At 43.9% G+C, this 16,140-nt stretch overlaps 1 protein-coding gene across 4 annotated transcripts in view; it reads left to right on the top strand.

Moving 5' to 3' along the window:
* Positions 1 to 16,140, top strand: part of TLK1 (tousled like kinase 1) — a 313,707-nt gene that overhangs the window by 279,226 nt on the left and 18,341 nt on the right. For 3 of the 4 annotated variants that reach the window (XM_044303362.1, XM_044303363.1, XM_044303365.1), the window contains 6 exons: positions 9 to 119; positions 1,545 to 1,634; positions 3,162 to 3,254; positions 11,640 to 11,750; positions 13,553 to 13,689; positions 15,934 to 16,122. In XM_044303362.1, the coding sequence (XP_044159297.1) occupies positions 9 to 119; positions 1,545 to 1,634; positions 3,162 to 3,254; positions 11,640 to 11,750; positions 13,553 to 13,689; positions 15,934 to 16,122 (731 nt within the window). The remainder of the gene's footprint in view (positions 1 to 8; positions 120 to 1,544; positions 1,635 to 3,161; positions 3,255 to 11,639; positions 11,751 to 13,552; positions 13,690 to 15,933; positions 16,123 to 16,140) is intronic. The other variant, XM_044303366.1, reaches the window with a different exon arrangement.

Consider the following 16,140-nt stretch of genomic DNA (forward strand, 5'->3'; position numbering starts at 1 on the left):
TCTTTCAGTATCAAGCTGGGAATGGTTCCAGTCCTGTTAGAGGCCTACCTCCTTCAATCCGGTCTCCACAGAACTCCCACTCACATTCCACACCTTCATCTTCTGTGAGTCTTAGCGCTGTATGTATTAGCAGATGTATATCTTTATAGTATTTTTATTGTGTGGCTCCATATTCGTAAAGATGATCTGCACGGCACCTGATGTGGTAATCTAGAACCCCACTGCGGGCGTAGAAATACACATGCCTTATTAATTTACTTTATTCAAAAATCGTAGCCCCATGTAAATTCAGGTCTGGTGCTGCCCCCATGTCACTCTTATCCCATAGTCATCTGTCCTCCATTGCCACCAGTGCTGTCCACATTCGGAGTCATGTGACTGCAGCGACATTGTTCACATGTGCTGGAAAATCTGAGTATAATATCAGGTCAGACGTTTCTCCATTCTTGTCCTTGATGTGCTCTTAAAGGGCATCTGTCAGCAGATTTGTACCTATGACACTGGCTGACCTGTTAGATGTCTTCAGCTGCCAAGCGCACATGTGTGTTGGTCCCATGTTCATATGTGCCGACATTGCTGAGAAAAATTAAGTTCTAATATATGCAAATGAGCTTCTAGGAGAAACGGGGGCGTTAGCCTTACACCTAGAGGCTCTGCTCTCTCTGCAACTGCCGCGCCCTCTGCACTTAATGAAACGGCCAGAGAAAACATCATCACACCTGGCCCTATGAATCAAAGTGGAGAGGGCGTGGCAGTTGCAGAGGGAGCTGAGCCTCTAGGTGTAATGGCAACGCCCCCATTGCTCCTAGAGGCTCATTTGCATATATTAAAACATAATTTTTCTCAGCAATGGGGACACATATGAAGATGAGACCAACACAGGTGTCTTCAGCTGCCAAGTGCACATGTAACAGGTCAGCCAGTGTCATAGGTTCAAATATGCTGACAGATGCCCTTTAATGGGGGCCCAAATTAACCCTTTAAATGTTTTATCCCATAAATAATGTAAACCATGAAAATCAGATATATAGTACATGATAATCTCTTTCTAACAAATTCAGAAGCAGCCCTGTACCTCCCATGGATCTCCTCATACATCTTTGTAACTAATTTATTTTTTCATTTTCTGACCACATCGAAAATGAAACAACTTTGTGATGGATCTCATTTTCTTTCTTCAGCTCCTATGCAGACTAAATGTCTCCATGGTAACAGACAAATTCTGGTTAATGCATACTTTCTTCCATGGGTCCCCTACTTTGTGCTGCATTTAATAGGTTAGCCAAAAGCGTGCATAGACTGTAAAGAGGACCCGTCGCCTCTCCTGACATGACCGTTTTAGTAACTACCTGCAAGATAACAACGATGTGGAACACAATTACCTAATAAGACATGTCAGGAGAAGGGACAGCTCCTCTTTAAGGGGCTATGGTGTCAAACATACAAATGTGGACATGATCTATATGTTGTTTTGTTTGTTTTTTCCTTTATGCTCCTGTCCACTTCAGCCTACATGTGTTTACTTAGTTTACATTTTGTCAAAGGTTCGACAGAACAGTCCTTCACCTACGGCATTAGCGTTTGGGGACCATCTTATGACACCTACAAAGCAGTTATCCTATAAACAGATACAAGTGAGTATTCTCCTTTTGATGCTTATCTGTTCTGCTGTACAGGTTATTAGCTCTTTGGTCTATTTCACATTATCCTTAAAGGGGTTTCCCATGGGAAAACACACATTCTCAAGATTGGGTATAGATGTCTTAAAGGGGATCTCCAGGAATTAAGAAAATTAAAATTCGTAAATATTTATTTATTCTAAATATGTTCCCAGTTACCTTTTTATTAGTTATAATGGCTTTTGTCTAGGGAGCAGTCATCAGTGGAAATAAAATGGCCGCTGTCCTATTAGTACACACACAACCTGTCCTAATCACACAGCAGGACAAGTTACTTCTGAGCACTGAGCTAAAGAGCTACCTCATCCTCCTCTCTGCTCTGCTTGTCAGGGGTTATGATCCTGAATACAGCTGGTAAAATATTCAGGTTAATCTCTTTAGGAATTGAGTTCATGAGGAGACATGAGGTACAGAGAGGAGGTGGAGATGTGGCTGATGAGCAGCAGCACTTGTATACAGCCTGTCTTCTCTCTGTACTTCATGTCTCCTCATGAACTCCATTCCTACAGAGATTCAACTATAGATCTTATCTGTATTAAGGATCATAATCCCTGACAAGCAGAGAGCAAGATGAGGCAGCTCTTCTGTCTGTCCCCGGCGGGGCCCTTTCACCTTTAGGTGGCTGCGGTTCACTAGATCTGGGACGCCGTTCAGTTACCGGGTTACGGCCATGTGATTCTGTGACCTGGTGACGCGGGTGCCGTTCTGGCGCGTCACGTACACCAATGGTGTTGGCCGGTTACCTGTTCACGCCTTGCGATCTGCGTCACTGATCACGTGTGGTCAGGTGACGGGTCGCGTGACTTACTGTGTACTGGTGTCCTGGTTACCGGACATGCGCATTGACAGACATGGGACGCTGGGGTTGGCGCCATCCGATTACATTGCTGTGTAAGTAGTTTTTCTATAGTCTATGCGGCCGATTGGCTACTCACTAATGATTAATTTCACACACAGGTGATCAATTTATGCACTATAGCACTTTATTTGAATACACAATGAAATATGCAATTTTTAACTATTTGCAATTATGGCCTTAAAAGTTGCATAGAAAGCCTCTTGATCACTGGTTATGTATTTTATATTATATGTTTTTCTACTTGATTGCATAATTATCACTAATTGGCTCACAAGGTATTGTGGGTATAAATGTGGATGTTTTGGCACTATTTTGTATGCTTGATAAAGACTGCAATGAGCAGTTGAAACGTTGCAGAGGGACAATAAAGCGGGTCTTTCACCTTCAATACACTGGAGTGCTGCCTCTTTTTTGGAGATATATATATATATATATATATATATATATATATATATATATATATATATATATATATATATATATATATATATATATATATATATATATATATATATATATATATATATACACACATATACACATATACACACACATATATACACACACATAGTCCACTAAATAAGTTGTGTCTGTGAAGTCACCTTTCTATCTATGTCTTGCAGACTGATCTCACCATGCTGAAGCTTGCTGCCCTAGAAAGTAATAAAAACCAGGATCTGGAAAAAAAAGAAGGCAGAATTGATGATTTGCTCAGGGTGAGTAATAAACTTTCTGAAAGTAATAAAATGACTATGGTGTTACTGGTACTAATGTTTGTGCAGGTGTACGTGGACTTGTGTGACTTCTACACTTGTATAATGGAGTGCTATAAATCATGGTATACACATCCTCATTAGTTCCCCCTGGGGCTGGCAGTCTGACAGCTGCTCAACCCTCATATCTCTGTAAATATAACACTTTCTAGATCTGTGTGTTGGAGGTGTCAGCGCTGATATCTGTGGCTGACCTAAAGGGGTTGTGCAGCTATTTACACTGAACAAAAATATAAACGCAACACTTTCGGTTTTTCTCCCATTTTGCATGAGCTGAACTCAAAAATCTGAAACATTTTCTACATACACAAAAGATCCATTACTCTCAAATATTGTTCACAAATCTGTCTAAATCTGTCTAAATCTGTGTTAGTGAGCACTTCTCCTTTGCCGAGATAATCCATCCCACCTCACAATCAAGGTGCTGATTAGACAGCAGGAATATTGCACAGATGTGCCTTAGACTGCCCACGATAAAAGACCACTCTGAAATGTGCACAGTTTTACTTTACTGGGGGGGGGCGGGGGGGGGGGGTTAGAAAACCAGTCAGTATCTGGTGTGGCCACCATTTGCCTCACGCAGTGCAGCACATCTCCATCGCACAGAGTTGATCAGGTTGTTGATTGCGGCCTCTGGAATGTTGGTTCACTCCTCTTCAATAGTTGTGCGAAGTTGCTGAATATTGGCAGGAACTGGAACACGCTGTCGTATACGCCAATCCAGAGCATCCCAAACATGTTCAATGGGTGGCATGTCCGGTGAGTATGCTGGCCATGCAAGAACTGGGATGTTTTCAGCTTCCAGGAATTGTGTTCAGATCCTTGCAATATGGGGCCGTGCATTATCATGCTGCGACATGAGGTGATGGTCGTGGATGAATGGCACAACAATGGGCCTCAGGATCTTGTCAAGGTATCTCTGTGCATTCAAAATGCCATCAATAAAATGCACCTGTGTTCGTTGTCCATAACAACATATGCCTGCCCATACCATAACCCCACCACCACCATGGGCCACTCGATCCACAACGTTGACTTCAGCAAACAGCTCACCCACACGACGCCACACACGCTGTCGGCCATCTGCCCTGAACAGTGAAAACCGGGACTCATTCGTGAACAGAACGCCTCTCCAACGTGGCAGACGCCATCGAATGTGAGCACTTGCCCAGTCAAGTTGGTTACGACGACGAACTGCAGTCAGGTCCAGACCTCCATGTAGATGAGCTTCCCTGAGACGGTTTCTGACAGTTTGTGCAGAAATTCTTTGGTTATGCAAACCGATTGTTGCTGCAGCTGTCTGGGTGGCTCAGACAATCATGGAGGTGAACATGCTGGATGTGGAGGTCCTGGGCTGGTGTGGTTACACGTGGTCTGCGGTTGTGAGGCCGGTTGGATGTACTGCCAAATTCTCTGAAACGACTTTGAAGACGGCTTATGGTAGAGAAATGAACATTCATTGCACGGGCAACAGCTCTGGTAGATATTCCTGCAGTCAGCATGACAATTGCATGCTCCCTCAAATGTTGTGACATCTGTGGCATTGTGCTGTGTGGTCAAACTGCACATTTCAGAGTGGCCTTTTATTGTGGGCAGTCTAAGGCACACCTGTGCAATATTTATGCTGTCTAATCAGCACCTTGATATGCCACACCTGTGAAGTGGGATGGATTATCTCGGCAAAGGAGAAGTGCTCACTGACACAGATTTGTGAACAATATTTGAGAGTAATGGGTCTTTTGTGTATGTAGAAAATGTTTCAGATCTTTGAGTTAAGCTCATGCAAAATGTGAGAAAAACCAAAAGTGTTGTATATGTATATATATATTTTTTTAGGATAGTCATCAATATCTATTGTGGGGGTCTGATACCCGGGACCCACGCCGATCAGCTGTTTGAAAAGGAGGTCCTTGACATTACACTATGGGTTGTCTCCTGTGGAGCAGTGACCTAGTGTAATTACAAGTACTTGCTTCATTCAAGCGAATACTCGTCATTACACTGCGCTTCTGAGACGGGCAGTGTAATGAACAGGAAGCAGCACTCACATGGAACGCCACCTCCGCTTCAAACAGCTGATCGGAGGGGGGTGCCTGGTGTCGGAACAACGTTGAATAGATATTGATGACCTACCCTGAGGATAGGTCATCAATACATGACAGGACAACCCCTTTAAGGCTGTTTTCTCATCAAGAGATTGGTGGCACAGCCATTGGTCCCCCAGCGACATTGGTGGGATAGCCTGATAACATGCCGCCAGCATCTGTGATGTGACAACCGCTTTACATTATCTATCATTCCGAATAAAAGCTGCTATATAAAGTGGGTAAACATTTTCTGTATACAGACACACAAGCACCCTGTGCCTAGATAAGATGGAGAAACTTCTAGATTCAGCTATTATGGATAATCCTTCTATAGCAAAGCTCTCTAGAGCAGGCAGCATGCCTTTGACTTATCCGGCTTAACCATAGATGTTTCCTCATCTCTCTTAAAGAAAAATCAAGATGGCAGCCTTTATACTGGCAAGAGGGGAGGGAGGCAGAACAGCAATACGCTTCCACCAGTGATACTGTAGAATTGTACTTTGTTTTTAAATCATTGTCTTTTCTGATATATTAAAAGTTTTAGACATTTTTGGGGGGGTTTGTCTTGTAGTTTAATAACGTGAGTCTGGGACTATGAAAAGCTATAGATAAAACTATTAAACATTGCTCCCCTGCCACCCCAGCACTGATACTTAAAGGGGTATTCCCATCACAGACAATGGGGGCATATCGCTAGGATATGCCCCCATTGTCTGATAGGTGCGGGTCCCACCTCTGGGACTTGCACCTACACCGAGAACCATGCGGGGAGAGTGGTGGCTGGAGTCCGGCCACCGCCAAGCGCTTTCCCCATACAAGTGAATGGGGGCAGACCGCTCTTGCGTCCACCGCTCCCATTAGTTTCTATAGCGCCGACAGAAATAACTCAGCCAGCCCCATAGAAATGAATAAAGGGCGGCTGTGCGCATTGCACCCTTCGGCACCTTTCCCGCTCTGTTCTTGGTGTAGGTGCGGGTCCCAGAGTTGGGACCTGTACCTATCAGACAATGCCCCCATTGTATGTGATGGGTATACCCCTTTAAGTGGTCTCCATCGCTCTATTGTAATTATTCTGGTGCAATAACATAAAGTACATGCCCGTGCCTGCTGCCTCCAATCACTGGCCTCGCTTGTACGCCATGTGAATGCTATGGGCCATCGATGACTGCAGTGCCCACGTGGATTGATGAATGAATGCCAAGTAATGCTCCGTATCTAAGGTTAGGGAATAAGATGTTGATCATGTATGAATGAGAAGTTCAGGTGTCTGCACAATTGTGTATACTAACAGCTGTGTGCAATCAGCATCCATACACAAAGTGGAAAAGCTGAATAGATACCAGTAATGGCGCCGGGAACAGAAAACTGGTATTTCTTAGGCTACTTTCACACTAGCGTTCGGCTGTCCGCTCGTGAGCTCCGTTTGAAGGGGCTCACGAGCGGACCCGAACGCTTCCGTCCAGCCCTGATGCAGTCTGAATGGATGCGGATCCGCTCAGACTGCATCAGTCTGGCGGCGTTCAGCCTCCGCTCCGCTCAGCAGGCGGACACCTGAACGCTGCTTGCAGCGTTCGGGTGTCCGCCTGGCCGTGCGGAGGCGTGCGGATCCGTCCAGACTTACAATGTAAGTCAATGGGGACGGATCCGTTTGAAGATGCCACAATATGGCTCAATCTTCAAGCGGATCCGTCCCCCATTGACTTTCAATGTAAAAGTCTGGACGGATCCGCTCAGGCTAATTTCACACTTATCTTTTTTTTTGCTAATATAATGCAGACGGATCCGATCGAACGCTAGTGTGAAAGTAGCCTTATTTTCTGGGATCAGCATATTGATGGCCTCTCCTTAGGATAGACCATTCATAACCAATTAATGGGTATCCCACTTTTGGCACAACTGCAGCCATCTCTGAAATGTTTACCTGCATTTGTCTGCACAGCGTCTACTTAGTAGCAGCAGAACAGAGTATTTCAGCCTCCTGCCGATACAGGTAGATGGACCGAGGTAATAAATTAAGAGGCTGTAGCTCTGGTGCACAGCCCTTTCAAGCAGTTGATCATCAGGCGTGTGGAAATTCGGACACCCACTGGTCTGATATTGATGGCCTATGCTAAGGAACAAGCCATCAGTATGTTCATGGAAAAGCCCTTTTTAATAGGTTTGACTTGTTGTTCTTTCCCTTATAATCTTGCTTTTCCTTAACTGTTATGGACACCTTTTGGGCATTTTTTAAGATTGCTTTTTTCTCATTTTGAGCTAAAACAAATTATTTTTCAATTTGTCTTTAATAAAAATGTTAAGTCATTTTTGAGATACAGGGGGTAAAAATTTGCTGAATATTACTGATCAGTCCCGTCAGCAGACGGCTCATGTGAAGCCTTATCGCTGATCTCCTGAACTCGTAAACAATCATTATAGCTGAACTGATAATCATATGGCTGAAATGAGTGTTTATGCATTCAGGAGATCAGAGATAAAGCTTCACATAAGCCATCAGCTGACGGGACTGAGAAGTGATACTCTGCAAACAGACTGATTTTATTTTTTCACTCTTGTATCTTAAAAACGCCTGAGCATTTCTAATAAAATGCTTTTTACCCCAAAATGAGTAGAATGCAATAATAAAAAAGGCCAGAGTGTTTAAAGGGATTCTGTCACCATACAACTTTTGCGTGTGTAGATGTTCGCTTGTCAGCTTATTGTAATGACGTTTTTCCTCATCTTAATATGTGGGCCCAATTCAGGGCTATTAGCCTTTTTTTGTATATGCAAATGAGCCCCTTAGTGCAACAAGGGTGTTGCAGTTGCACCCGACCCGCCAGTCACTTTATTTGCAGCCCGCCCTCGCTGTCGGTGACAGGCTGAGGCGATCTAGACGTAATCGCACCCTGAAAGCTTGCAGCTGCGTGTGCATCTCTGTGATTGGGCGCACAAGCTCTACACGGTCCATTCTCCCAGCGAGCTTTAGCACTGTACTGCGCTTGCACAGGTGACGGATTCCCTTTAAATGGCACTTGCATCCAGTAAACTCTGCATGCACTTCATCTTCGTGGCAGCATCTTCTACCCGTGTCTTGTTACCGGATTTAGATGTGCACATGATCCCTGCACGGTTTTATATTGGGTCAGAGCAGAGTCCTTGTAATGTCCTTGATGGTTTCAGACATGTTCTAGTTACTTCACTTCTTGGATGCTGGATGGAGTCTGTGCCGCTAATCCGGGGCTGCTATACATCTCGTAGAATTGTCCTATAAATAACCAGCAGTGCATCTCCTATGAATAACTATTGCAAAGCAAGGAATTAGTTTAGATTCAGAGGATGTCTCCAGGAGCAGGCTGGTTTATTCTATCTGCTGGTAGCACATTCCGAGTGCGCAGATGAATGGTAATGGTCTCCGCTAGACACAAAAGAACCTACATACATGGAAAATTCCTTTTGCTTAATGGCTTCCGGCTTTGAATCCAGCTTTTCTTTAGCGGTGTTTGGTCTTCATTAATGGTCCGTTTTTTTAGGAAATCTCAACACAAAAATGCAAAAAGTGTCATAGGGTCCTATAATGATCTCCGCTTTCTGGGGTTGTACGCGGTTACCCACGTGGGCTGCAGCCCAGCATCAGATATACAGAGCATCTCAGCCAATGAACGGTAAACGTCAAAGGGTCGCTGAGCTTTCGCAAAACTTTTGATATGTCATAGAAACATTTCAAAGGTTTTGATTGATGTGTTCTGAGTGCTGAGACCCCCACGAGCCCACTTAGAGCGCGCTCTCTTTCCTTGCTACAGAAGGTGAAATCAAGACAGCCCATAGACTTTCTATTGGGTCTGTCTCTTGCAGTGAGAGCGAGCTTAGTGAGCGCTTCTCTCTCCTCATTCTAGCGATCGGCGGGAGTCGCTCCACTCAGACCTCCGGATCTCTGTGACCTATCAAAAGGTTTTTTTAAAGCGCAGTGACAAAGAAAAATAAGGGATTATTGATAGGCATAAAGGGAAACTCCGCATCTGTCTGGCTATTGGGTTGTCATCAAACCTTAGGGCCCATTTACACAGGTCCCAGTGTTGTTGACCGGAAACCATTAGTCTGCAAAACACGAGTAACAGCTGTGTGAATTCTGCATCGCCGTGCGGACTCATTGCCTTCAATGGGTCCACAATTCGCAAGATAAGGCGAAAGATAGGACATGTTCTATCTTTTGCGGAGTGAAGGCACGGACCTGGAAACCTACAGAAGGGCTTCTGTGTGTTTCAGCAGGCTTCCGGGTCTGTGCCATGTCCTATCTTTCGCTTTATCTTGCGTCTTGTAGATTCATTGAAGGCAGTGGGTCAGCACCATGATGCGATGTTCACACAGCCGTTGTCCGTGTTTTGAGGACCTGCTGTTTGCGGTCCACAACACAGATGCGGCGGCACTATGGGTTCCAATCTACCATAGATAACCAGAGAGCAGGCATGGTCATTTGGTCATCAATGCACAATACCTGAGTAATGAATAAATATTTTTAAAAAAATGGTTTTTTTAGTTTTTTTTTTTCCAACCCAAAACCTCTTCAACGAAACACTGCTTTAGCTTAAGTTATTTTCATCATGTTAGCTAAAGGGCCCCATTCACACGACCCTATGTGTTTCGCAATTCACAAACCCTGGATAAATGCTGTGTGCCTCATTGTCAAAATGCCTATCCTTGTCTGCAGAACGGATAAGAATAGGACATGTTCAATCCCTTTTGCGGGCCAGATATACGGATGCAGACGGTGTGCTGTCTGCACTTATTGCGGCCCCATAGACCTGAATGGGTTCGTATCCTGAGAAAACTCCTATAATCGTCGTGATTGCCAACTCTGAATTTTAGGCCTCATTCACATGACTGTTTTTCGGGTCTGCATCCGAGCCGCAGTTTTTGCTGCTCGGGTGCGGACCCATTCACTTCAATGGGGCCGCAAAAGATGCGGACAGCACTCCGTGTGCTGTCTGCATCCTTTGCTCCGTTCCCTGGCCCCACAAAAAAAAATATAGCATGTCCTATTCTTGTTTTCGTTTTGCGGACAAGAATAGGCATTTCTACAATAGGCCGCATAAAACGGAACGGTTGTGTGCATGTAGCCTTACTTGGATCTCATTTTAGAAGGAACTAAACAGCAAGTTCTGACAAGCAAAGCAAGATATAACATTCAGTATCTGAGGATCAAATAGGCAAAATTACACCTTAAATAGCTGTTCCTCCTAACCTCCTCAAACACATGCACGCTTGGGTCAGCCAAGTGTGCATGTGTTCTCAATGCGGTAAGGGGAATAAGATGCTGTCAAACGCCTACTGGTGGCCGCTTTTCTCCCTTAAGATTAAAGGATTGGGCTTGTTGAAATCCAACATGTTGAATCTTTATTTTCCCCGACATCTGTCGAGGGGTAAGAGCCGGACAACTCCATACATATTAAATGGTCGACCAGTCCTGGCAAAACTGGTGGCTTTGTCCAGAGTCCATCTATGTGTGTAATGACCTTTTAGCTCTGATTTGATAAATCATTGCTTACAGCACTTGTAACCTCCATCATGACCAATAAACAGGATGGGATAAACGTGAGAAGCAGAAGGAAAGTCCTGCGCTGCTATCATTTTGACTGACCTCCTAACAGTGAGACAGATAGTTGTATCCTTTGCCACCTCACTGTATCGTTTGTTATTTATATGATTTACTTTATCAAAATGTATTTATTCGTTTATCAATATACCTAATATCCTGACCCCCTGAAGAACCCACTTTGCTGGGGGAAACGCTTTAGGTTCTTGGGGGCTGTTTACCCCCAATACACCTTTAGGGTAATTTAGGGTATTCTAGTTTAGGAACGAGGACAGAGTCTCCACCATCAGGATTCTTCTCTGGGCCGAGGGGTAAAACAGGGTCATTTAGGGTCAGTGTGTCGCCCTCCCCTGGGACCCCGGCCCGCTCCTCCTCATACATGTGCTTTATTATTGATTTGTCTTATTTTCTGTATCATTAGGGTTATTGACTGGTATCTTTTTCCAACCATAGTTTGGGCAATAGGTTTTAGATTGATTTATTAAAAATTATAGTTTTAAGGGTCTTATACGTACGTTCATGGCTTTTATTATTCTGATTATTAGACTCAGTATACAGCCTATGTAAATATCATAATCTACGTTCATACTTTAAATTGGAGGAAAATTGACCTGTCGTTTTGTAGCATTTTTATAATAAGTTTATTTATTTTTTCTTTTCATCCTCCAGACAAACTGTGATCTTCGACGACAAATAGATGAACAGCAAAAAATACTCGAAAAGTACAAAGAAAGGTTAAATAAATGTATTTCAATGAGCAAAAAACTTCTTATTGAAAAGGTGAGTTGGGACACGGCAAAGAACTTTGCATTGAGACTGCTGTACGGCATCTGCATTTTAGCTTCCATACTATGGCCTCAAGACCAGGACTCTCCGATGTTCAAGTGACCCAGACTGAGATTACCATGGAACCCTATGGCAGTCAAAATCTGGTTCACATTAACCGCACTACCATCCAGGCCGTAATATGGAAGCTAAAATGTGGCTGCATTACAACCATCTGAATAAGGCCATAGACTGAGAAGGGTGCATTGAAAAAAAACCAAAAAAAAAAACCCTAGGACTTGTTTTACCTATCCACTGACAAGGTTATACATTTTTGATCACTAGGTCCCTCACTAGGTCCCTCCATTGGTACTGCCACTATTACTAGGATAGGGGTCTTAAGCTCTTCTTTCTCTCAAAATGAGGAGGACTATGAATGGCGATGTTCACGTCACTTATATACCCAACATTTGCTTTTATGTTCAAACTCCTCATCACTGCGCAACCACTTCTAATAATCGTCAGGGTCCCAGCGATGTGGTCGCCTGTGTATAGTTGATAATTGTTCTTTTGTAGGAATATTCCTTTTTAAAGGACATCTGTCAGCAGATTGGTACCTATGAACTGGCTGACCTGTTACATGTGCACTTGGAAGCTGAAGGCATCTGTGTTGGTCCCATCATGTTCATATGTGTCCGCATTGCAGAGAAAAAATATGTTTAATTATATGCAAATTAGTCTCTAGGAGCAACGGGGGCGTTGCAGTTACACCTAGTCTCTGCACTTTGACTGACAGGACCAGGCAGTGAAAACGTTGCTCCTAGAGGCTCATTTGCATATAATAAAACATAATGTTTCTCAGCAATGCGGGCACATATGAACATGGGGCCAACACAGACGCCTTCAGCTGCCAAGTGCACATGTAACTGGTCAGCCAGTGTCATAGGTACAAATCTGCTGACAGATGCTCTTTAATTTTTCTATTTTAAAAGGTTGTTTTTAATTTTAAAATCATAAAAAAAAATATATATTATTTGCCATCATGAAAACAAATTAGGGCACCTTCCGTTTCTCCTTGGGCTACTCGCGTTTTGGGCGGATCCGTCATGGATCTGCAAAAACTGATCCGTTACAATAATACAACCGCATGCATCCGTCATGGACGGATCCGTCATGAACACCATTTGAAGTCAATGGGAGACGGATTCGTTTTCGATTGTGTCAGATACGTTTGGCTCAGTTTCATCAGACGGACACCAAAACGCTGCAGGCAGTGTTCTGGCGTCCGCCTCCAGAGCGGAATGGTGACTGAACGGAGGCAAACTGATGCGTTCTGAGCAGATCCTTTTCTATTCAGAATGCATTAGGGCAAAACTGATCCATTTTGGACCGCTTGTGAGAGCCCTGAACGGATCTCGCAAACGGAAAGCAAAAACGCCAGTGTGAAAGTGGCCTTAGTCTACGCTTGCTCCAGTTTTTGCGGATCTAACGGTATGCTAATGCTAAGTTGTAGAAATGATGGCTTCTGTCCTGGCATTGACTGTGTTGTGCCTTGTTTCCGATGGTAACTGCTGTACTTCTATATTTCCATATGCACGCTTTGCTATCTGCTTAGTGACGACCACTGAAGACCCTGGAGCTGATTTTAAATGGATAGCGCACTATAAATCATCCCTTTCCAGAGACTACTTATATAAATAACTTCTTGTCATGTTTGATGCCCCGTCCCTCCGTTCTGCATACAGGGTTACAATGTAACTGGACAGCCCAGTAAGTATTGTGTGAAAGCTAATGGATGTCCGGCTTGTTTCGTACAGAGCACTCAGGAGAAGCTGGCGAGCAGAGAGAAGAGCATGCAGGACCGACTGCGCCTGGGACACTTCACCACGGTCCGGCACGGGGCCTCCTTTACTGAGCAGTGGACAGATGGATTTGCTTTTCAAAACCTTGTCAAGTTAGTCAATTGTTATGGAATTTCTCGAATTATCTGTCGTGAGCCAGATGATGTCATTGTTTTTTTTACTGGCGGAAAAGATCAGCTGAGGAAAGTTCTATCTGGGGCTTTTAGCAAAGAAATACTCAACGTGGCATAGTAAATTAGTTTCAGGAAAATTCAGGAAAGCCTGTGTTCAGAGGTCATTCATGGAAAACTCATCATAGTACAGTTCAGTTTGACTGGATAACCTTATATCTTAACCTTTGAGTATCTGGTTGCTTTTTCTATTTGATCAGCATAAATATTAGTTGGAGAAATATGTAACATATACTGTATTTTTTGCTTTATAAGATGCACTTAGTTTTTAGAGGAGGAGAATCAGAAAGCATTCTCATTAGACACCCAATCTTCATCATACCTCAGATCAGTTTCCCATATTAAACCTCCGATCAGATTCCCATATTAGACCTCCGATCAGATTCCCATATTAGACCTCAGATCAGACCCAAAATAACTAGATAGACTTGCCTGTCAGGATGGAGCTCTGCACTCACCGCTTTCTGCTCTTCTCCGGGCCCATGCTGCACTGTGACCAGATGTTGCACAAAGTCAGGTCATTGTGGACACTACATCCTGAATCTGTACGCAGTCAAGACCATGCTGCTCGGGCCTAGAGAAGACCACGGAGCAGTGAGTACAGCTAACGGTACACCACCGCTCCCCGCATACTTATGAGCGGTTCCTTAATGAAAACGCTCATTAGTATTTGCTTTATAAGACCCACTGCCTGTCCCCCCTCATACACACTTTTTTTTGGGCGGGCAAAAGTGTCTTATTAAGCAAAAAATACGGTATGTCTTGTTGAAACTTTGTGAAAAGACGATCAAAATGACTACTGGAGGGATTGCACATATCTTCCTTTTCTTTTTATAAAGGACAAGTGGAGGTACAGTAGATTTTATTTCTTTTTTTTAGATTTTTTTTCTGGGTATTAATCCCTCCTGCATCTTGATGTACAGGTAGGTCAGGGTGCTGCTGTGGTTGCGCACGTTGATATTCCAGTTGTTTGGTCCACCACTTGCTCTCACAACACTTGCAGGATATGCTGGTCTCCTTGCAGCAGGCGCTGTCAGCAGCTTTTACCCATTATTCTCACATCTCTGGTGCTTTGTAACGTGCCGGGAGAAAGGGTGAGGGCTGCTGATGGCTCCTGCTGCAAGGAGAACTGCATATGCTGCAAGCGTGGTGAGAGGAACTGCTGCCGACCCTGCAGCTGCCACTTGTGGGGAGATGGTACTGAGAGGGGATGAGATGATATTGGGGGATAGATAATCCTGGGTGAATAAGAGGAAAGGGGAGAGATGATACTGTGGATGAGAAATTACACAAGATATTGGGCATTGAGATGATACTTGGTAGAAAGGTAATTCTGTGGGAAGAAAGAGAATACTGATGAGGAAAGAATATTGGGGTGGGGGGTAGAAGTGATAGCGGGGGTGAATTGAGAGGGATCTGGCTGAAACATTGTGCCGATTGTGCAGCTTTCATTTCGGAGATGCTGCTAATTTGCTGCAGAGTTTACCCTGTGTTTTACAGGTGAAGTCCAGTGCAGATATCCAGATAATATAAACTGACATACCGCAGATTTAAAATACTCACCACATGTCCAGGTCTATGACAATTCTAGTGCGGACACTCTCCACAGCATGAAGTTGAGATTTTAACGTGGGAAAATACCCTTAGGAGTACTATATCTTAGGGGAGGCGGGAGAGAAGATGCATAAGGGGGGGTGATACCTGAGACTGACTGGGGTGAGATGAGCTATTTGAAAGAGGGGGTGATACCTCTGAATTTGGAAATGATATCTGGGCGAGGTAGAGACAATTTGAAGGAGGGGGAATTCTCATTAGAAAATAAAGGTTAGGGGGAGAAATGGTGATCTTTAAGGTGGAGAGACAGTCCTCGTGTGGTCTGCTACCAAGACGAGGGCGATGTAGGGAGGAGAGTATAACTGTAGGATAAGAGTAGTCACAGTTTACTTGTTGCCGTCTAGGTGTATTGGACATAGCCTTTGATTTTTTTCCTTCTGTGGTGGCTATACAAGAAGTGGGGGGCCGGATAATCTTGCAGCGGCTACTATCTAAGCAGAGGCCATCCCTGAACACATTTCTCACCAGAACACTGTTTCTTTGCAGATGGAATATGAATTAATATTTTATAGGCATGTATATGTTTTAATGTCAATTTCTTCTGTTTTTCAGGCAACAGGAGTGGGTAAATCAGCAGAGGGAAGACATCGAACGACAGAGAAAGCAGCTGGCCAAGAGAAAACCGCCATCTTCAAATAGCACCCAGTCCCCATCCTCTAATTCAGAACCAAAGCAGAGGAAAAATAAAGCTGTCAATGGAGCAGAAAATGACCCCTTTTTGAAACCTAGTTTACCCCAATTGTAAGTTTTTTGCTGGTT

The sequence above is a fragment of the Bufo gargarizans genome, chromosome 8, assembly GCF_014858855.1.
Source record: "Bufo gargarizans isolate SCDJY-AF-19 chromosome 8, ASM1485885v1, whole genome shotgun sequence".
NCBI lineage: Eukaryota > Metazoa > Chordata > Amphibia > Anura > Bufonidae > Bufo > Bufo gargarizans.